At 40.0% G+C, this 22,916-nt stretch overlaps 1 protein-coding gene across 1 annotated transcript in view; it reads left to right on the top strand.

The window, feature by feature from the left end:
* The window catches only part of nup214 (nucleoporin 214), a 30,489-nt gene extending 8,661 nt beyond the window's left edge, over positions 1–21,828 (top strand). The window contains exons 11-36 of the mRNA XM_087790724.1: positions 416–574; positions 1,247–1,694; positions 2,183–2,319; positions 2,406–2,494; positions 2,755–2,838; positions 3,711–3,860; positions 3,943–4,101; positions 4,188–4,294; positions 4,386–4,568; positions 4,755–4,843; positions 4,938–5,024; positions 6,226–6,531; positions 6,599–6,760; positions 7,666–7,756; positions 8,168–8,225; positions 9,265–9,325; positions 9,413–9,494; positions 10,300–10,337; positions 10,419–11,852; positions 13,374–13,441; positions 13,526–13,703; positions 14,650–14,802; positions 15,570–15,738; positions 17,558–17,706; positions 18,706–18,739; positions 21,329–21,828. Coding sequence (XP_087646850.1) covers positions 416–574; positions 1,247–1,694; positions 2,183–2,319; positions 2,406–2,494; positions 2,755–2,838; positions 3,711–3,860; positions 3,943–4,101; positions 4,188–4,294; positions 4,386–4,568; positions 4,755–4,843; positions 4,938–5,024; positions 6,226–6,531; positions 6,599–6,760; positions 7,666–7,756; positions 8,168–8,225; positions 9,265–9,325; positions 9,413–9,494; positions 10,300–10,337; positions 10,419–11,852; positions 13,374–13,441; positions 13,526–13,703; positions 14,650–14,802; positions 15,570–15,738; positions 17,558–17,706; positions 18,706–18,739; positions 21,329–21,365 — 4,712 coding nt within the window. The 3' untranslated portion in view covers positions 21,366–21,828. The remainder of the gene's footprint in view (positions 1–415; positions 575–1,246; positions 1,695–2,182; positions 2,320–2,405; positions 2,495–2,754; positions 2,839–3,710; positions 3,861–3,942; positions 4,102–4,187; positions 4,295–4,385; positions 4,569–4,754; positions 4,844–4,937; positions 5,025–6,225; positions 6,532–6,598; positions 6,761–7,665; positions 7,757–8,167; positions 8,226–9,264; positions 9,326–9,412; positions 9,495–10,299; positions 10,338–10,418; positions 11,853–13,373; positions 13,442–13,525; positions 13,704–14,649; positions 14,803–15,569; positions 15,739–17,557; positions 17,707–18,705; positions 18,740–21,328) is intronic.
* Positions 21,829–22,916: the final 1,088 nt, after the last annotated feature.

Here is a 22,916-nt window from a genome sequence, read left to right as displayed (position 1 = left end):
TGTCTCAGACAAGCAAGAGGACCACAACAAATAACAAAGCCCAGACAATCCTGCTGCAGAATGCTGATGAGGGTTTGTCTTCCTCTCTCCCATCTGTTCACTTCTTCTCTCGTCTCTCTCTCTCTCTCTCTCTCTCTCCTTCTCGCCAAGTTATACAGTGCTATACGTTTTGAAAGTAACTGTCGACTGATGTTTTATTTGTAATGTTGTAGTACCACGTATATCTTCAAATTCGCTGACAAATGTTGCTTCAGTATTTTGTGGGTACCTCCAAAAAATAACAAACGAATGAATAAATCCTTAAAGTCTACACCTCGAGGTCAAATGAAACGAGTGTGGGATTGAAATGCATCTTAACGAGTCTAGTTCATTATATTTGTAACTTAACGTGAACATGTTTTTCGTTTTGCCAAAGCTGACGAGAAGTCGCTGCCTCCTGCGCCCACCCTGCTGATGTTGTCTTCGGAAGGATTACTCTGTCCATTCTCCCTCCTCAATCTGAACCCGGGGGCCAAACAGTTGGTGGCGGCACCTACGGCCCTCAGCCAGCAGGGGGAGAGACTTCCGAAGCCAGGTGAGAGGGTTTTTACAAAAGTTTTGCAAACACAACACAAGAATTGTGGTGTCGTTGAATACTGTAGATCGGGTTCACCAACCTTTTTTTTGTACCGCGGACCCGGTTAAATATCAAGATTTTATCCACAGGTCGATGTTTAGATCAAAAACACAATTGCATGACCTGCAAAAAAACACAATTAAGTGCATGAAACGACATCATAACGCAGAATCTGGATGTTTCACTGTATGCTGACTTTAGTGTATGTGTGTGTCTTCTAGCTTTAAGCTTGTGAGTTTGTGTTTAAGCATTATTTATATTGTTTTCCCTAAAGAATTAACTCATTTTCACTCGACAAGAGTCGTATGCTTATGTTATTTGAGAGAAAATCTGGTCTTTAAAAAAAACAAAAACCTTTTAGGCAGTAATAATTTAATAGAATAGATTTTTCTTTCTTTCTATCCGGCCGAAGGTCTCACTGATGCCGTATAGAATAAAATTAATTAAACTTTAAATTGAGGTCAATAAAAAAGACTATAAATTAATAAAAACAAGGTACATTAAATGGTATATAAAAATGAAATCACAAATAAATGGAGGTAATGAACATTGTTTTCTAAGAATCTTTCAACTAATCTTTGTCCAAAAAATATTTAACATTAAATAACTAAACTGCTTTTTGTTTTATAGGTTCCTCGGCGCCTGTTCCACCCAAACCCGCTCCGTCGGTTCCGTCTGCCGCACCAGTCCAGCTGAAGAGTGGCGGTCTTTTCTCCATCCCCGCTTCAACCCCAGCTGTAGCGGCCGCAGCAACATCCGCTTCACCCTTTAGCTTCGCTCCCTCGGCTCCCGCCACGTCCTCGTCGTCCGGCTTCATCTTCAGCGTTCCCACAACTACGCCCGCCGCCGCTCCCCCCGCTTTCTCACTGGGGGCTTCCACGGCTTTCGGTTCCGGGGCGTCGAGCTTCTCTTTCGCCAAACCCCCCTCCGACACTCCCTCGGCTCCCTCGGCCTTTTCTTTCAGCTCGCCTTCCATCAAGCCGTCGGTCCCGACGACGCCGGCTTTGAATTTCCCACCTCAGGGTCAGAGTCTGCCCGCCGTCTCGGCGCAATCGGCCAAATCCAATCTGAATGAAAGGTAGAAACAAATGTCTTTCATATCCTGCCATCCTCTCGAATATCTCTTTCTTTCATCTGTGCAACTATTAAAGCGGAGTCATTTCACATGACCCGTGTTGGAAGCGGTTCTGAAGTTTGACATGAGGTGGCATTAGAGACAAACTGTGCAGTACTTTAAGAGTCAGTGATTCATGCTGCGCAAAAGATCTTCTAATCATGTACAACTCCAACATAAAATGACTCAGGGTTTTTCACATTTATGGGTATAAATGCATTTCTTGCTTCTTATTTCCTCCTTTTTTTTAAACCCATCAACCAAGAGCCAAATCAGTGATTCTTGCTGTAAAAGAGCACCATTGAACCATCTCCTCAAATCTAAATAATACATTTTCTCTTCTCCCTCACTTTATGTTCCATCCACATTATTTATTTATTTTATTGATTCTTATCTTCGTCTAGCCAAGCAACTTGCAACGTGAGAAATAAAACAAGTGTTTGTCCTTGTAGATTGGCTGCCGCTGAGACGCCGGCATCAACCACACCCTCCTTCTCTTTCACTCCGACGCTGACCAAAGCTGCAGTGCCCAACGCCAGCAGTCTGAGCACGTCTGCTCTCGGCACAACAAAGACTCCGGCTTTAATCGGTATAAAACAAACAATAAGTTGGACTTTTTCTTTATGAAACATTGATTTTTAAGTGTCTCAAACTAATTCTCTTCGTGCCCCTCAGTGCCAGTGCATCCTGTTCAGACCGGCTCACCGTCCCCCGCCATCCCGAAGACGGCACCAGCTGCCCAGAACCGTGTCCAAACACCCCAAGTACTGGCACTGCCATTTTCCCCAAAAAATATTTTTAAAACTTTTATTTGATGTTTTTATTCCAAGTTTAGGTCTGTGGATGTTTTATGTTTGATATAAAAACAACTTTTCTTGCCAGTGTTAACGCAACATAGTATTTTGTTGTTTTAAAAAATATAACTTCATTAAATTTGTAAGATAATGTGTTAACACAAATCTTTATAAAAAGTAAAAACTGGAAAATTAATTATATCTAAAGCCTCTTTTTTGTTTGTTTGCAGGCTATAACTGGTGTTAAGATGTTGGAGAAGCCAGTTCAGCAGAAGAAAGAAACGGATCCAATCATGAATGCAATCATGGAGGAGGTGAGCCGTGCTTTACGCAACTTATGGGAGCTTTAAGTTTTAATCTGTATTTGTGATATTGCTTTTTTTTTTCTTAAATTGGCTCAATTCGTTATAAAAGTTGTTTTTTTTCATTAATCCTGCAGAAATGAGAGTGAAAATATTTTTAAACTTCTCCTGTAACCAATAATATTCAAGTTCTGAGATCCTTCTGTATGAAAGTGTTATTTTTAATCTAGAGGTTTTGTTTTTTAACCAATACATTCTTAAGATGCATAAGTAAGTAAGTAAGTAATATTTATTTATATAGCGCTTTTCGAGACCAGGGTCACAAAGCGCTTAAACAATCAAAACAATACTCAAAAAAGTACATACTTTAAAGATCAAGATAAAACTGAGACAAACACAGGAGTTCGAGAAAATCAAGGAAAAGCCTGAACAAATAGAAACGTCTTAAGATGTTTCTTAAAGGAGTCAGTAGACTCCATCAAGCGCAAAGAGAGAGGAAGATCGTTCCAAAGCTTAGGAGCAACAGCCTGAAAAGATTTCTCTCCTCTGGTCCTGAGCCGTGTGCGTGGAACCATAAGTAGATTCTGATCCACAGACCTCAGAGCCCGAGCTAAAAGGAAAACTACAACACAGCTGCTCATTAACACACATTTTTATTGTGTGAAATGCTGTTTTAAAACACTAAATAGCATGTGTCACTCTAAAAATTTGAGTCGATAAATAGAGTTTCGTCAGATTAATGTTCGTGTTGATATAATGATCGATGCTAGTGTTTAAGAAAAGAGACAGTTTGGCTCCTGATTTGAACCGAGTTTAAGGCTTTTGTCCCACGTGTGGTTTAGTTTGACCTCTCTTTGCTAAACCCGTTTGTTTTATATTTGCAGATTTCACATTTCCAGAAAGAATTGGACGATCTCAAGGAGCGAAGTTCCAAAGCGGACTTCAAGATCGGCACGAACGAGCAGATGAAAGCGCTGAGGAAGGATTCCGAGGAACTGCACAGTTTCACCCTGGAAATCAAAGAAACCACGGAGGTAAATCCAAACACGTCAGATATCGTTGAGAGTTGACGGACGATCTAATGACACGATGTTTAAAAAAAAACCTCTACTACAGTCTGTTCACGGAGACATCGGCACACTCAAGACCACCTTACTGGAGGGGTTTGCAGGAGCGGAGGAAGCGAAGGCCCAGAGCGAGCTGGGTCGAGACCGGAACTACAGACAGCTGTTGTACAAAAGACCTTTGGACCCGCGGAGCGAGGAGCAGCTCAAGGTGACGCTTCAGTCAACATTTGTAGATGCATCTATACATGGATTTCATCTATCAAAAATAATACTAATATATATATAAATATCCAGGAAATACGCCGGCTGTATCAGTACGTCACGTTTGCCGTGGAGGATGTCAACGATGTTCTGGACGTGGAATGGGAAAAACACCTGGAGAAGAAGAAGAAGAAACTGAAGTGAGTTTTAAAGTTGTTGGGTTTATTTTACGATTGATTACAAAACTGCAACTCAAAAAAATGACCGAAAAAAAATTCCCTTCCCCGATAGACACATGGTCGTTCCCGGACGCGAGGGTCTGTTCACCACACTGTCCAACAACCTGTACATCATCAATCAGCAGAAGAATCGACTTGACAACCTGGTGAAGGAGCTCTCGTCCCTGCGCCTCTACAACAAGACGACGCCTCTGGCTATAAATAATGAGGCGGCGGCGGCGACGACAGCGGCTGGGTGAGCAGGACGTCATTCGTCGAGACGTATCTGGGTTGACAAAAAAAAAACTGTATCAGTTTAAATGTTTAAAGATCAAAGTAGCATCCGCCGCCTTCATCTTCACTGCTGTCACCGCGGCTAAATATGCAGCCATGAAAAGCATATCTGTCCGACTGAGAGAATATTTTTGGGTCCCGGTTACAGTTTGGAGAGCGAGCTGGAGAGTTTGAAAGATGCTCTGCTGAAGGCGAAGCTGGACACGTCACCTCAAGTATCCAGAGTCAAATCTCCAGGTAGTGACAGACGTGGAGATGAATGACTTGATTACATCACAAGACTGCACAGTTGTTAAATCGTTTTCTTTCTCCTATTAATGTATTTGTTCAGAAGTTAAAGTCACACCAGGAAAACAGTCCCAGTTGCGCAATTTCCTCTCCAAGGGACAGATGCCTCCGGTCCGCTCCACCGCACCAGGTACTGATTTATTTTGGGAGTTATCACTTTGCTAACTTAACTTTTGTTTTTTTCCCCAAAAAATATGAATAATCTTATAGTATGTAGGTCTAAAGGCAGAACAGTGTACGACCATCGTCATTGTTGTATAAAACATAGACAAAAATTGCATCAGAGGCCCTTTAAAGTATATACTTTATTGAATATTGTTTTGATTGTTTAAGCGCTTTGTGACCCTGGTCTGGAAAAGCGCTCTATAAATAAAAATGACTTACTTACTTCAATTTAAAAAATAAAATCTCTTATTTCATACATATAAATGGAAGTATACATGCTAGTACTGAACAAATTCAGTATTTATTAAAATTAAAATAGAAGAACTTAAAGTAATGTTAAATATTAATGAGGGGAGAAACTTAAAAACCCCAAGCAAATAAAAAATACAATAGAAATGTATATTTACAAGAATTTAAAGGTTTGTTTTAATGGTTATCATCATTAATACAGGATGATAAATGTCAGTATATCTTCTTTCTTTAACTCAATATCTCACTTGTTGATTGGCAGACAATGTTTGATTATTGAGTTTCCATTTTTGACACTAGATGTGCAAATTTATTTACAGTTGACTTTCTGTTGGAAACAACTTGTGTTGTGGTGAAATCATATATTTTTTAATTGTTATATTTCACTTGTGTGTGAATAAAATAAAATGATTATATTGTTTTATTTACAATTCACATGTAAATATTCATTGTATATATATTATAGTATTTATATTTTTGTATTGCAATTAAACTTCCGGCCGTTACTACGTCCTCCGTAACTAAAGGAACAATCAAATCCCGTAAGATTGTGGCGTTGACTGAGGACGAGAGGATACAATAAACTCCATCAGCTTTTAAAGCTGATGTTTGAACATATTTTGGTTTGAAAACAAATTAAATCAGTTACGACTTCGTCAAGAGTCATGTGGTCTGTAAATTCTGCAACACCAGAGTCAAGTACTCGACAATACTACAAATATATCCTGATTACTACACTATCACAATATATTATATTATCGTCATAAGTACCGTATCGCAATATTTTTGTCAATTCACATCCCTTGTAAGTTGTAGCGAAGATATAAACGAGTTCCATTTCAACATGCGTCAAGATATTGTTGTAAAGTGTTCCATTAATTCAGTTGTTATTCTTTCCTAATGATCTTATTTTTCAGCCAACTTGTCTCGCTCGGCCTTCCTCTCGCCCAAATACGACGAGGATCTGGACGATGACAACTCCACCTCCTTTCCGTGCACCAGCATCCATCCATTACAACTGGGGGAGGAAGAAGAGGAACTACAGAACCAGCTTCCTCCCATGAAAAACATTCACCCGTCGCTAGCCACCCCCCGACATCCCAACGTCGTGAGGACTCCTTCCATCCAACCGGGCTTCGGTACCATTCAGTCGACTCCCTTGACGGCCAAGATCCAATCTCTTTCCGGTATCGGCTTCCCCATGAGCCCCATCGCCAGCCACGGTACGCGATTCTATCGTTGCTACGTTTGTGTCACACGTATCTAAATGTCATCGCGTTTCAATTCCAGCCATCAGAGGCAACTTGAGCGGCGCCGACAGCACAGCTCTGGCCACGAAGACGGTCAAACACGGAGCCCCACCGAGCGACCGGGCCACCCCTGTCGCCATCAGCGCCCACCAGGCAGCAGCCGCTGCAGCACTGCAGAGACAGATGGCCAATCAGAAAGCAGGTTAGAAACCCGACATCGAACTTGAACTCACTTAAGATGAACGACCCGAGGTGTTTTTGCAACAATGTCCTGCTATAAAAATCTGTATCTTTACATTTTTCTTCTTAAATTATGCTTGTTTTTCGTTTTTTCATTCACTCTAAATGACTAAAATTGAGGAACTAGACACGTCAATAGGTGCTTCATTAAATTAAAAAAATTTAAATTTCTTTAGTTAACCAATCAAGTTGTATATTAACTAAACAGAGTTGAACATAAGTCACAAGCATTCATATTATATAAAGCAATATATAAGAAAATTAAATAAAAATATTTAAAATTGTGTTCAATAACAAACGATTGTATAACAGCATATCAAGTTAATTTACATATTTTTTATCCTGTACAAATGTTATACATTTATTTTTTAATTGCTTGCTTTAATTTTATTTTTTTATATTATAGTTTTAAATGTTATTCCAATCCTCAGTTGTACGTTTTATTTTAAGGACTTACTTTTCCATCAGATAAATGCATTTTTTTCAATGTATATAATTCAGGTCCTACTTTTTTAAATCCACTAGGTGGAGACAAAGTCCGCAGAACAAAGTAAAACCGACTGCATGACCAAGTTTCAACCATATTTGAGTGTGAAATGCTGTTCGTTCTACCATTGGATGTATTGTTGGTGTGTAGAGGTTTGAAACTATCGAGAGGATTGTTTTGCACAGAAATAAATGCACTTTTATTTTTGTAAAGGTGAATGTTTTATCAATTTAATGATGAAATGATCACCCAGGATAATGGATCTATATTAGGAAATCAACATGAAATATAATTCCAATAACCAGGAGGAAGACTTTTGGTTTATAAAATGTATCTTACTTTTAAATGTCTTTCAAACGGATGCTTTTTCCCTTTAACAGCAACGTCTCTGACGGAATCAACCCTGAAGACGGTTCCTCAGGTGGTGAACGTTGTCGACTTCAAAGAAAAGGGATTTCCTAACCCGAACAGGTGAAGCTCTCTTATTTTAATCTTATTTTAATGTTTTAATATCTACATTTCAGGTTGAATAATAGAAACTTGAGTAAGATTTTGTTCACTTTATGTTTGAATACTTGCCAAAGCTGCAATAAGTTAGTATGTAAACTATTGGAACTATTGAGAAATTGTAACAGTCCAGGAATGTGTGTGTTTAATGTGTTTTAATTTGCTTTTTTTTAAATTATTATTTTGCTACACAATGTTTTTTTATTTTAAGTGACTACATTTTCAATCTATCCTGATTTTCCAATGTGTCATTTATTATAAGAGTCTCTTTCAGTTTGAATTGTAAATCCAGGACAACAAGCAGAATCTATTTTTCTTCTGTTAATCATGTCCTTTTTTTAGTGACTTTTTGTAACGCGTTTAAACTTCTTCCAGCTCCACCGCGTCAGATCCCACTTCGATCCTGGAGCACGCCTTCGCTATGGCCAAACGAGTGAGTCGAGATATTGTTATGCTTAAGATTGTTTGTACTTTTTTCCTCACACTGTATGTTCATAGTTATTGTGGATAAAATGGAGCTGTTTTTACTAAAGTTGGTTTGTATATGAAATTAGGAAATGCTGAGCATGACTGGAGTCGCATGCTTTATATTAAAACAATCTAGTCATTTTAGCAAGCACTGGATATGTAGCCGTGTACAAAAATGATTATTTCTCTTTAATAGACATTTATTCAGACGGGTAAACTCATTTCCCTGATCAAATTAACTTGTTTTAAAATCGATTAAAGAACTGGCTTTTATTAGTCTAGAGAGGAAAAGGGATACAATTGTCGAGAGAAAACCAAATTAATATAAAATCAAGTTGGGCATGAACAAAACGGAGCAAAACACAAACCTCGTGCAAACTTTATAAAGCAGTATAATCATTTCTTTTGTAATTCCCCAAGTTGTTTTTTTGTATAATAATTGATTCTCTACAGAGTTAAGTCGGGTGTTATTCTGTTCAACTACTCCGAGACTCCAGACATGTAGTTGTTTTTTTCCAAAGCATCTCTTGACCTCCAACAGCCTGACATTAAATAACAGTATTTTAGGTTTGGAAGTATAAAATCAACAGGATGTGTATTCAGGATACATAATTTCCAAAATAAAATATATTTTCACAATAATTTGACAAGCTTTGGTGGATTCTTTGTTTGTCGACGACTCTTACATATATTTTCTGCAACATTTGTTCCCCTTTGCTTCATAAAATTGAAAAATAATGTTCACTCTTAATGATAAATCAAACCAAACATTTTTTGGATTTGTTAGTAAGTATTTAGTACTTGTAATGTGCCCTTCACAGGCGAGGGTCACAGGGCACTTTAACAAAAACAATACACAGTTAAAGTAAAGTAACACAAATTCAAAAACTTTAAAAGGCCAAGACAACACAGTGATGACAAACTAAGGTCCAATAATGTTCTATACTCTGTGAACCACTGTGAAGGCTAAACGTGTGTCACTGGAAATGCATTTTCTTCCTCAGAATTCAAACCAAAGTTTCCAGAAAGATGCCTCTGCTGCACCACAGACGGCTTTTGTTTTCGGTGTGTATCGGTAGCATAACCACAACCTGATTCACAAGCATGCATTGCTCAAATTTTTTTTTTATCTTTATCTTTCGCCACCTTCAGCTCCGCCTCCCAAAATCGACATGTCAGCCATTACCTCGAGTGCATCGGAGCACAGCAGCCAACCCTTCAACGCCTCATCTGCGTGAGTTCAGCAATGTTTTTTTCTTACCTGGATAACTGGTTTCACAGAACATGTTGAAATGACCTCAAACCTTGATATTAGTCCATTTTTATTATTGTTTTATTGCATTAATCTACGTACAAAATATAACCATAACACACTCTCGTGATCTGTAGATTAAATCACGCTTGTATGTATGACAGTGGCCCCTCGAATACTACATGGTTTACCCCCCACCCGGCGCATTACAGTAAAATCTGTGAAATGGTTACCGTTTCATTTTCTATGATTTTCCATATACACTTGAAAAAACAATGTCATTTTGACATTAAATTATGAACGACTACGATAAGTAGACGGACCATGTACAGGGTTTGAATGAACAACATTGAATTAAAATTGCAAATTCAACATTTCATCCCCCTCAACAACCCTCTCAGTAACGGTGACCTCCACAGCTCCCACAATGCTTTGTCGCACCCCAATGATGGCTGTCGATCGCATTGGACGTAGCACCAAAGACGTATAATTTAAATACAGTGTCGCTTCGACCAATCAGCCGTCACTATGTAGAACAGTTTGTAGAAAGGCATCATGGGAGTGCACTGTCGTGGGTGTGGAAATTAATGCTTTATATAAAGTTTTGTTCTTGCGTTAAAGTATCCTTCTTAAATAAATAGACTGTAACAAAGTCCTGACTCTGGCTTTTGTAAATCTTATTATTATTATTAAATATACCGTTTGCGAAAAATTAAACAAATATCTGAAAAGAGAATCACAATCTGTAAAAAAAAAAAGTAATTTTCTCTTGTGTTTTGTTCTCCAGTTTTTCTTCAGTTTCTCTCGGCACTGGAACATTACAAGGTAAAATAAATATTTAATAGTATAAATGATGAACTTTCATTACTCGAATACTTAAGGTTTTTTTTTTTCTTCTTTCTCCAGTGAAGGAAAAAGCTGAATTCACCTTCGGAAACGGCAAATTGACCTTCGGTCAGAGTGACGACGAGCCGTTCTCCTTCGCCCAAAAGTCCATCTCCTCAACTTCCGCGCCTGCGACCTCTTCGAACGCAGCAGCAGAAAGTGCCAAAGCGGCGCCGGGCTTATCTGCCTTCGAACCGCAGCCTCCGAAAACAACCGGAGGAGAAACCGTGGGCATTTTCTCTGGGGTTCGCGTGGGCCAAGGAGGGGAGGCGACCAACGCGCCCGGCAAACCTGCCGTTTCCTCCTTTGCCTTCGGCGATTCCAATTTGGCATCTTCGTACAACTTCAAGTCTATCTTGAACGCCCCCCCGAACCCCGCAGGGACCGACCCGGCCAAGGGGGACGGCGGCAGTCTGTTCAAGCCCTCGGAATCCAGCTCCAAACTATCGTTTTCGGTTCCAGTTTCTAATCCTGCGGCCGCAGTGTTCGGCATTCCTGATTCAGCTCCAGGAACCAGAGCGGCGAGCGACAGAGTTATCCCCGCAGAGACGCCTGCCGAAGCTGCAGCTGTCCCTCCGCCCGAGGCTCCAGAAGCCGCGAAGGAAACCGTAGACCCGGAGCCCGTCACCGCGGTGGAAGCACCTACACCTCCTTTGACCTCGACTGCCATGAAGGCCAGTAACCCTTCGCCCTCCATCCCTGCCGCCCCTGAAGCGGCCACAGTGACGAGCGCGGCTCCCTCGACACATCCAGACTCCACCACCACCACCATCACCACCGCTGCTCCCACCACCACAGTGCCACCTCCCTCTGCTCCTCCTCCAGTAGAAGCATCCCTGTTTCAGATCCCTGGAGGAGACAAGCCAGGTTCTATCTTCACGCAACCGTTGCCCACGGTCACGGACAGCAGTTCTCTGTCCATAACTCCGGTCATCAACACGGTCGCCGCCGTTGCCACGACGCCCACTATTTCGGTGGCCAGCACCCCCGTCACCACCCCGAGTCTGTTCGGGCAGCCCGCCGACACCACAGCTCCCTCCTCGGCCCCCAACGCTCCAGCACCCACGGGATTTGCGTCCGCTGGGTTTGGCGCTTCTGCCGAAACGGGTTTCGGGAAGCCGGTGTTCGGCCAGGTCGGTGGTTTCGGACAGCCCGCCAGCAACGCCGGGTCGGCCAGCGGCTTCTCTTTCGCACAGTCGGCATTCGGAGCGAGCGCCAGCAGCACGGCCACCACAGGGGGAGGAGGAGGCCTCTTCGGCGCCCCGACCGCGACCAACGCCAGCTCCTTCTCCTTTGGCTCCGGCAGTCCCAACCCCGCCAGCAGTACCGGGACAGGACTCTTCGGACAAAGCACGGCGCCGGCATTTGGACAGAGCTCCGGATTCGGGCAAGCGTCCACGTTTGGGGGTAACACGACAACGTCTTCTTCAGGGTTTGGCTTCGGTCAACCTTCAGGTGAGGGCTTGTGTTTTTTTTATCGCGCACTCATGAGAAGTAATATTTAAAAGATGATGTAATGCTGACCCTCCACTACAGTATGTGTAGTAATATTAGGTAAACCTATGTTATTGCTTATTAACATGTTGATGTGATTTAACTCTTTTGGCTGCAAGACCTAATGATGGTAACTAGCAGGTGTAACATCTACAAGTTGACACCACTTTCTGTACAGAATTATGAGACCAAACTCTAAAGATGGGTCAGAAAAAAGGCTCGACTTCTTCTGCAGAAAATTATAAAATGGCCTTACGACTGAGTTTAAGACAAGATTAAGCTTAAGATTTAAACAGAAACTTGTGAAACCTTTTTACTAACGGGGATCACAAGAAAGGTCTAATGCCAAGAAAGGGGGTACCTAAGAATTCTGCACATAATGTGTTCTAGGGGTTTTTATTGACACGAAACTGGCGATACAATGCGTATCATGATACAGGGACGACAATACAATATATAGTGATGGTGTAGTAAAGAGGATATATGTGTAGTATTGTCGTGTACTTGACTCTGGTGTTGCAGAATTTACAGACCACATGACTCTTAACAAAGTCGTAACTACTTTAATTTGTTTTCAAACCAAAATATGTTTATGCATCAGCTTTAAAAGCTGCTGGAGTCGACTGTATCTTCCCGTCCTCTGTATCGCCGGGATCTTGCGCTGCCATCTATTGGCCGGAAAGTTAATTCCAACACCAAAATAATAATAAAAGAAACGCCATGAATATTTATTTTAATAATAATTGCATGTTAATTGTAAATGCAGAAATATTTTTATTTTTCACACTCAATTGAAATACAAACCATAAAATAACTAAGCAAAAGAAAATTAGTTGATATAGTTTTGTGATAATATCAGTGTATCAATTTATTTATTTCTCACTAACCTAGTATGTTCCTTCACTTTTTGTCACCATGGTCAAGCTAACAATGTTGACACGCAAACATGTTTGTTATTGTCTTGCACAATAAACTAAAAGCTCACAGTGATGGCAGAAGGGACTCTGGTCTGTACAGTGACATTTAAAGGTGTCAGTGTTTAAGATAAGATAAAGAACAATGATTATGGATTTCAACAATTATACATAGGCTTAAAATAAAAAGTAAAACTGAGGTCGATGGGAATTTGATACTGTTTGTGTATTCTCGTTTAAACTATTGTTTATTTTGGTGTCTAAACAAGAAGGATCTGTCTCGCCTGCCGTTCATACAAAACTCTGCAGCGAGAATTCTGAGCTGCTCTAGTAGAAGAACTCACATTTCTCTGATCCTTAAAACTCTTCACTGGCTGCCAGTTTCTTTCAGGATCAATTTTAAAAGTATGTTTCTTACTTTCAGCTCTATATATGGTCAGACAGTAATTAGTTTTGCCTGTTACCAAGAGTTTTAAAATATGTTGGCCACTTGTGTGGTTGAGTTTGACACCCCTGGTTTAAAAGGTTTAGCTCCCCCTCTAAAAGCATATTTTTGTCCCCCGGTCAGGTTTCGGTTGTTCCCCTGCTGCGCCTGTGTTCGGCCAACAGGCCAACACCGGGAGTGTATTCGGACAGGTATCGTCTCATTTTCTCATCACGTGACTACATCCCAAATCCTTATTGTTATTCTCATTTTGTGTTGTTTTTCTTCTCTCTCAGCCTCAGGCGTCAACAGCCGTTGGTCTTTTTGGTTCTAGTTCAGCCAATCAGAGCGGCTCCTCCGCCGGCGGAGGGTTCTTCAGTGGTCTGGGAGGCAAACCGAGCGAAGATGCTGCCAACAAGAACCCGTTTGGGGCCCCGTCCTCCGCTGGAGGGTTTGGGCAGGCACCACTGGCAGGTGGGCTTAATTCCTTCTTAATGGTTGAGTCACCATCAAACGCATGTCATGAATTATGTTATTTTTACATGTTACATTATTGTCGCAATACGGTGATTTCCGAAATATAAGACTCAAAAGTGTCCATGGAGTTTTACGTGACGACTGCCTATTGGAGGTGATGTAGCAGAAAAACCAAGAGCGTGACTTAGAGGTGCAAGAAATGGTGGCGTTGGCACATTAATGTATAAGGATTACAGACACTTCCTGAGGTGATAGAAGCAGATGCTCAAAAAGAAAATGTATCTTGGTTTTCTTTACTGCTGTGTTACAAGTTCTGTTCACAAAAAGTGTAAATATCTTTCAAATTATATGCTGTGTGTGTATATATATATACATTATATATGTCTGTTTTTAGTTGTTTGTTTTTTTTAATTTATTTTAAATATCTAACTAAATTTGTTGTTTCAGGCATGTATGAAATACATAAGAAATGCTTATGTTGCACAGTAGTCCATAGAAAATCACAGTGTGTCTATTATTATCAAAAACAAAACAAAAAAGCATAAATAAAACAAAAACGAAAAGAAAAAAAAAATAAAAATAAAGATGATAATAACGTAGCCTTCCTTTCCCACCGTACGTCTGTCAACCCAGAAACCGATGAACAAATATTTCAAGACACCAGTGTTAAAATGAAGTAGAGTTCATGTATAAATAGTTACAGAACAAACTAAAACGAGGGTTTTTTATGAGGTTTTTTTCTTTTTTTTAAATGTAGTTGGTGCGGAGGCAAAGTCGGGTGAACTCTATAGCCTGAGAATTACGGTTATTCAGACATTTTGATGTATTCTTCACAATATAGGCTAAATATTTAGTCTTAACAGGGTCACAGAGGTTTTTTATGAGTTGAATTAAACTGTCTTTCTATACACCTGTAGACAGTTAATTGATGTCTGATTTCCAGGCACCAACAGTCTCTTCGGGAACTCTCCAGCAAAAACCATGGGTTTTGGACAGGCCACTTTCGGGGAGCAGAAACCCAGTTCCACCTTCAGCACCGGCGGAACCAGCGTCGCCGCCCAGGGATTCGGCTCCTTTGCCTCGCCCACCAAACCAGGTATCGACCCTTTTTTTTATGCTCAACGTTAACAAGTGGACACGGTAACCTTTATTCGACCTGATTCCTGCGTTTTAAATGCAAAAGTATCTTAACAATCTAAAGTTTGAGACTCTGGGCTTTAACAAAATCTTAAGCAACTATAGACTCTAGACGTGTACATTGTTCAAACTGAATATTATAGTTGATCTCAGGGAATCAATACTTCCTTTAAAAAATGCATGTGGCAACTGTGATGTCATCATATTGTATTCGGCTTGTTCTGTGTAATCGTGATGGATGTAGTAAATGGAAGGTTATTTTGTCCACTGACTTGTTTTCTAACAAAGTAGAATTCTAGATTTGTTTATCTCAATTATGTGTATAATATGTATAGCATTATTATGTATAACATCGTAGGGTTTTTTTTGGGAGGGGGGGGTCTCAGACCACCAGCTGCCGTCTTTTCTTTGACTTCATTTTGCTAAACAGTAGCTGTCCCACGTATGGCCAGTGTAATCTTGTTACATTAGCTCAATCAATTATTTACTGGGGCGTGCTGGTGGCCTGGCTGGAATTTCACTTCACCCTCTCACCCCTGGAGCGAGTATATTTGAGTGGGTGTGATGTAATTACCCTGACATCAGGCTGGCACAGGGGGTCACGGAAGCTATGAAATAAGGGATTTCCGTCGAGACCATTCAGGGAAATGAATGACTGTAGCATGTTTCATAAGTTGTATTAGTGAGACCAGGATTGTGTCAAACCCCTTTATTCATCTCTTCCAGGTGGTTTCGGCAGCGCCCCGGTGTTCGGTAGTCCTCCAGCTTTTGGTTCGAGCCCCTCTTTCGGCGCTTCGGCGTCATTTGGGGCGAGCCCGTCCTTCAATGCCAACATGGGTTCCACTGGAAAAGTGTTCGGAGAGGGAACAGCAGCGTCCAACATGGGAGGGTTCGGGTGAGAAAAAGAACCGTATTTCTCAGACTACAAAGTGCACCGGATTATAGAGCATGTTTTGTTCTACTGCGTGACTGATGGCCTTGAGTTTTAAGTCTGGTTCCTAAGCAAGTCTATACATTTTGGGGTACTTGTACACACCATATTATTATGTTGAAGCACAGTACTGTGACTACGAAGCGTCCTGGAGTAAAACCAGGAGTGTCCTGGAGTGATACTGGAGAGCATCCTGGAGAAATACTAAAGAGCATCCTGGAGTATTACTACAAAGCATCCCGGAGTAATACTACAGAGCATCCCGGAGTATTACTAAAGAGCATCCCGGAGTATTACTACAAAGCATCCCGGAGTAATACTACAGACTGCCAAGGGTGATACTATGAAGGATTCTGGAGTAATACAAAAGAGCATCACAGAGTAGTACCACGGAGCATCGCTGTGTAATACAACGGAGCGTCGCGGAGTAGTACCACGGAGCGCCGCGGAGTAGTACCACAGAGTAGTACCATTGAGCGTCTCGGGAGTAGTACCACAGAGTAGTACCACTGAGCGTCCTGGAGTAGTATCACAGAGTAGTACCACAGAGCGTCGCGGAGTAGTATCACAGAGTAGTACCACAGAGTAGTACCACAGAGCGTCGCGGAGTAGTATCACAGAGTAGTATCACAGAGTAGTATCACAGAGTAGTACCACAGAGTAGTACCACAGAGCGTCGCGGAGTAGTACAACGGAGTAGTACAACGGAGTAGTACAACGGAGTAGTTCCACAGGGCGTCATGGAGTAGTACCACGGAGTGGTACAACAGATTAGTACCACGGAGCGTCCCGGAGTAGTACTATGGAGCGTCGCAGAGTAGTACCACGGAATAGTACCACTGAGCGTCCCGGAGTAGTACCACGGAGTAGTACCACGGAGTAGTACCACGGAGTAGTACCACGGACCGCCGCACAGTTAAAGTTAATATTAAAGTATATTGTTGTTCTACTAGTTTTGCTAAATAAGATACATGCTTGATGAACATTGAGCTTAAATGTCACGAGAATGAAAGTATACGTAAATAAATCATAGCTAATGTCTCCGAAGTCTAAATAAAGTCGAGTGAGATCCTTGATGTGTAATTCTGCCTCACTCATGTAATGCTAACTCATCTGCTGACGTTGCTCAAGTGTTAATGCACATCATTATTTGAGCGCCGCGTGGTTCGAATACCGTCTAAATATAGCCTCACGTACAGCAGCATTAAACAGTGGCCGCTCCACGGCTAATGTGTCGGAGATCATCGGTTCCACCGGAATAATCCCGTCGCTTCGACGACACGGAACGACAAACTCTCCCCGTGGAGTAAAAGTTAACATAATTACTTTGTCAGTGAAAATCTTCAGAACGTGGATTAGCGTCTGTCGTTATTGTTGTGGTTTTGGTTTAAGCCTCGGTCATTAACCGTGTTTAGCTCCGTTCACCAGCTGGATGCTCGTAATCACGCTGCACTGCCTCGACTGGATTAATTCTCCGGTTAATCTCAGTCTGAGATCAGCTGCAGGCAGATTAAACCGTCCAGATTTTCCCCTCCCTCCTTCTCTGGATTATGTTTTTTCTCCCTTTTTTTTTTTTCTTACTTCCTGTGGTGTTAGTGGGCCCGGGTCCTGCAGACCGGATTACCACCTTTTTAAACCCTCATCCCTCAATCCCCCGGCTTCCCAAACATGTACCACCTGACACCTTCTGTATCGTAGTGCAGAATAACTTTAGCTGTAGATTTGTGTTTCTTTCAAATCCATTTTGAAATAAACCTTCTTACTTTTTTTTTTCCGTCTCTAGCTTCAGCTCTCCTACGAGCGCACCGTCCTTCGGGGCCCTGGCCAATCAGAGCCCATCGACATTTGGGGCAATAGCCCAGCAGGGGGCCGCGTTTGGAAGTCAGCCTAACAGCTTTTCAGGATTTGGACAACCCCAACCCCAACCTGGAGGTGAGTTGTTTTTTTTAAATTTAATTTCTGTTTCCTTTATTTGTCTGTATATACCTCTTTGATTTTCTGCTCCTCAATCATTGATCTATTCACGCTTCTGATCCGGTACAAACGTCCTCGGAACATCAGAGGATCTTTCAGCTTTTTTTGCTCTGCATCACAGGCAGCTGTGCTCTCAGGCAGAATCAGGTTTACAAGGGATTATGGGTGATATTAGTCCAGAGTGTGTTCCAATGTTTTGGCTGCGGCGCTTTAACTTCCTTTCCTATAAACCCCTCAACCGACTTCGACGATGAGAGGCTCCAAAACAATCATTAATATAGAAAATTTTAAAAAAAAAGTCCATTAAAAAATAAAATCTCTCGTCAAAGAAAAGTAATTTAGTTGTTTATTCCTTTGATTTTCAGTCTAAAATGCACAAAATTACCGCATTTCTCAGACTATAAAGTGCACCGGATTATTGAGCATGTTTTGTTCTACTGCATGACTGATTTCCTTGAGTTTAAAGTCTGGTTCCTAAGCAAGTCTATACATTTTTGGGGTACTTGTACACACCATAATATTATGTTGAAACCCAATACCTGTGACGATGGAGCGTGGTGCAGTAAAACTACGAAGCGTCCCGAAGTAATACAGAGTAAAATGCACAAAATGCTTCAATAATTGTTTGTATATCAACGATTTGAGTTCAGAAATGTGAAAAGCAAAGCTGTTGTCGGACATTAAAAGTAAATTAAACTGGATATTTATCAAGAATTAGACGTCATTAGAATGTGAAGCTGTTCCGTTTGTTTCCGAAAAAGTGAAAAAGTTCAAACAACACTTGACTTTCCCTGAGGTTCCACGTCTCAGCTCTTTTTCAACCTTCAGGCCACAGGTTGATAAAATCTCCATCAAACCCTGAAACCTGTTGAAACATCTTTCTTTGCGTCGTGTTTGTTCTGCTAAAAGACGACGAGTGACGACGTTTTTTCCATTTGCTTCTCTTTCTCTCCGCAGGCTTCACCGGAAACACCTTCGGGTCTCCGAACCAGTAAGTCGACTCTCGTCTGTTTGACTTGTGTGTGTTGAATGTGCGCCAACTGTCAATACACACCTCGTTCCTCGACCGAACTGCTATAGTGTCGTAGAAGCTTCTATTTCTGATCAGGGTTTATTGGTTTTAACGGAACGTTGCGTTTTCTCAACAATTCTCAAGGCTCGAGTTAAATAAAAATTCCCATGTTTCTGACTCTCTTATCACAGTGAAAACTAAAGTAGCTTTAATTCATTATCACTCTTTAAATACTATGATCCCTCGTTCAGTGCAGGTGTTGCTTGTTTACATTAACAACATTTATTTAAACTTGGAAACTCAACATTGCACATGAGCCGCTGCTTAACGACCACCTCAGTTACCTGAGCAGCTCCCATGATGCTTTGCCGCCCAGTCAACCGGCTGTCGGATAACTTTTGACAAAGTAACGTTTACTTATTTTAAATAAAGTATTGTCGCGACCAATCAGCCGTCACTCAGTATTATCTTGATCTTTAAAGTATATACTTTATTGAATATTGTTTTGATTGTTTAAGTGCTTTGTGACCCTGGTCTGGAAAAGCGCTATATAAATAAATATTACTTACTTACTTAATGGAGCAGCGCGTAGAATGGCATCATGGGAGTTCAACGTTTTCTCGTCTCCCATTAAGTGCTTTACTATGTTAAAGTGTATCTTGTTTTATATAAATAAACATTTTTCTGTCTGCAGTATATTGAAATATTCAGTACTGTGTGTAAAAAAAATAAGATCCGTTGAAGGTGAGATACAGGGAGGGACCACTGTGCACATGTTCACCTTAAATAATACAAAAATACATCTGTTTAAAAAGACAAAATGTGAATTTATTATTAAAGACGACTCAAACAATCAAGTGCAAAATGGAACATCCTTCACTCAAAGATGATTAATGAACCTTTAACAACAACACAACTTTCAAATGTTTTACAATATATGTCCCCTGTTCAAGTGTTCTCTTCCTGACCAGTCGATCTCTTAACCTCGAGTTTCTCACCTGAATACTAGTCAATATAATCGTGTAGATCGTCAACATTTACCGAGACTCGAGGTAAAGTCGACTCTTGTTGTCTTTGAGACGCTTTCGTCATCTTATCCCAAAATCAAACACTCGCTCTTATTCGCCATAAATGTTTGCGACGTCGTCTCGACTGGTTCCGTCCACACGGTGAGTTTGTTAAGTAAGTAAGTCATATTTACAGAGCGCTTTAAAAGACCAGGGTCACAAAGCGCTTAAACAATCAAAACAATATTCAATAAAATATATACTTAAAAGGTCAAGATAACACCGAGACGAACACAGGAGTCTCAGAGAATCAAGGAAAAGCAGGAATAAAATTGTCTTAAGATGTTTCTTAAGACTCTAGTAGACGAGGAAGAGTCTTGTGTGTTACTACAGAACAAAAAATGCTTCTCTTGCTTTAATTACAACAACAAACCTCAATTATTTTGGACATATTTATAAGCAAATTAATATGAATTATTTTGCAGAGTCATCATCATGTTCTGGAAATGTAAAAAAAAATCTTTAAGTTAAAAATGTTTGTTCAAACATGATGATGGTTGATAAATAAACACATAAAATCATTTATAATAGCTTTGATTATATAGTTAACGTGGAACAGGTTTGAAAAATGAACTCATAAAAGTCACGGTTTTAAAGATTTATAAAACATTAAACGACAAAATGTTAATTACATTTGTCAAAGACGTGCATAAAAAACAACTGATTTATCTGTTCTCAACATTTGTTTGTCAAATAAGTTAAATAAAATCTATCACTAATTATTAAAAGGAAGATACAATGTTTAATACAAACGATATATATATGAGATATTAACGACAACAAGAAAGGATTTAAAGTATCTATGGATGTATATCAGTGTCATCAGAATATTGAGTTAAAAATGTCAAATGTCGAGACTTGTTTTTTGTTTTTAAAATAATGAAATGTTTTTAATAGTTGACATTATAGTTAATAATATCTCTGTTAAAAGGTTGACATTATTGTTTTTTTTAAATAAATAAATTACATTAAAATCTATTTTCTGAACTCTATACTTTTTTAAATTTCTCATCAATTTAATATTTCAACAAAAAAACAACATTACAATAAAGATTTTGAACATTTACAATTGTATATTAAATGATTTAATTTTCCGATGGCACTGACGTACTTCTTACCTCAATAGTAACGAATCAAAAATAATATAATTTATTTGTTCGACTCTCAACATATAGTCTCGTCTCTTCTGTAGAAACATCTTTACTCGACTGTCTTTCCTCGTCACGTATGTTCGTCTCTGACAAACGACTTCCACGAAGAAACATCTCACGAGTGAAACCGCATCAGCTCTCGCACGACTTTACTACCCGTCGCTCTCGACACATCCTGAAGGGAAGTCGCTGCACGCGTAGTTAATATTGCAGCAACATCTGCAACATCTGCAACACTGCAGCAGAAGAGCTGACGTATAATTCACAACACATTGGATCAGATTCATAGCAGCCACACAATGTTTAACATCTTCTTTCTCTAATCTTTCTCTCCCTCTCTTTTCTTCCAGACCTTCCAATCAAACATTTGCTGGTTGGAGATGTTAGTTTTAATAAAGTTCAGTGATGACATCACGGCTCTTTACTCCTGACTTGACTCTCGCTTTTTACATTTTTGTACAATTTTGCGCTTTTTGTAACGTTTCTAATGATTGGCAAGAGAAGTGGATCAACACCGTCGTGGAAGCTTCTTCTTTATTTCATCTTCTCGCTTCTTCGCGGAAGATAAACGCATTCAAACGATGTTACACGACTTTAAAAAACATTTATTTACAGAAATTGTATCTTTCCTCTGACCTGTACTTGTGCGTTTGGTTCCCGACTATGTTTCTTCTCCCAAACATACTCTCACCCAGATGTAAAAACCAAAGTGTGACGCGTACGTTTATGAAAAACTTCTGTAACTTAACGTCCATCGACACCGAAAAGAAAATCTATTTTTGCAACAACTCACAACAATGTTGTACGTCTTGACATGAACGTTGAAGAATAAACAAGTCGTCTGAATGTATCTTCAAAGTTCTGTCTCCCTTTTTGTGTTTGGTCGCTCACCTTTATTGATGTAGTACTTTAACAACAACTGGTTGACACGAAAATAAAATATCACACAAAATAAAAACGGTTAAAAAGATAATACAATAAAAACAAATAAAACAAGTAGCAGGCACTTGAAAGACTACAGTTGCACGTGTTTGTCATGGGTCGGGTTGTGAGGAAAATGTATATTTATAAGTGTTTTTTTCTTTGCTTTAAAATAATATTTTTTGTTTTATTTATATTCATTTAGCAAAATGTATTTATTATTAACATATATTCACAGGTTTTGTTCATTTTGGTGTTGCAATTAAATTTTCGGCCACTAGATGGAGGCAGTCATTCCGTCCTTCACAGCTTAAAGGAACGATGAGCAAGACTGAGTATGAGAGGATACAGTCCTGATGTTTAGACATATATTGGCTTTCCGTTCAATTCAACTAAAAGAGAGCAGAACCATCACAATTTCAATGTCCCCTAAAATCGTTAGGAATATTTTCAAGTATAAATACTTTAAAAGGACCATACGGGTGCTTTCACACCAGGAGCACCAAAGACCTTTTGGCTCAAAAACCTGGAGTTTGAAAACGATACAAACCATTTTTTCCCTACGGATGGTCTTTGAGATCTTTGGTTCTCTTTACTAAGAAGTCACTAAAGGGAAAAAGTCTGATTATTCGTAAGCAGCCATTTAACCAAAAAGGAAGTGATACTATACGTATCATCATACAGTTGACAATGACTAAATATATACTGTGATACTATAGTAACAAGTATATATGTGTAGTATTGTCGAGTACTTGACTCTGGTGTTGTAGTATTTACAGACCACATGACTCTTGACGAAGTCGTAACTGCTTTCATTTGTTTTCAAACCAAAATATGTTCAAACATCAGCTTTAAAATCAACTGGAGTCGACTGTATCCTCTCGTCCTCAGTCACCGGCGGGATCTTGCAGGATCTTATTGTTCCTTAAGCTTGGACGACGTAATGACCATCTACACAACGATTAACAAACGCTGTTAATATTTCCATCTTAATTGGAAATTTAAAAAAATTGTTCA

This window comes from Callionymus lyra, chromosome 5 (assembly GCF_982586985.1).
Source record: "Callionymus lyra chromosome 5, fCalLyr1.hap1.1, whole genome shotgun sequence".
NCBI lineage: Eukaryota > Metazoa > Chordata > Actinopteri > Syngnathiformes > Callionymidae > Callionymus > Callionymus lyra.
This window is presented reverse-complemented; position numbering and strand designations above follow the sequence as displayed.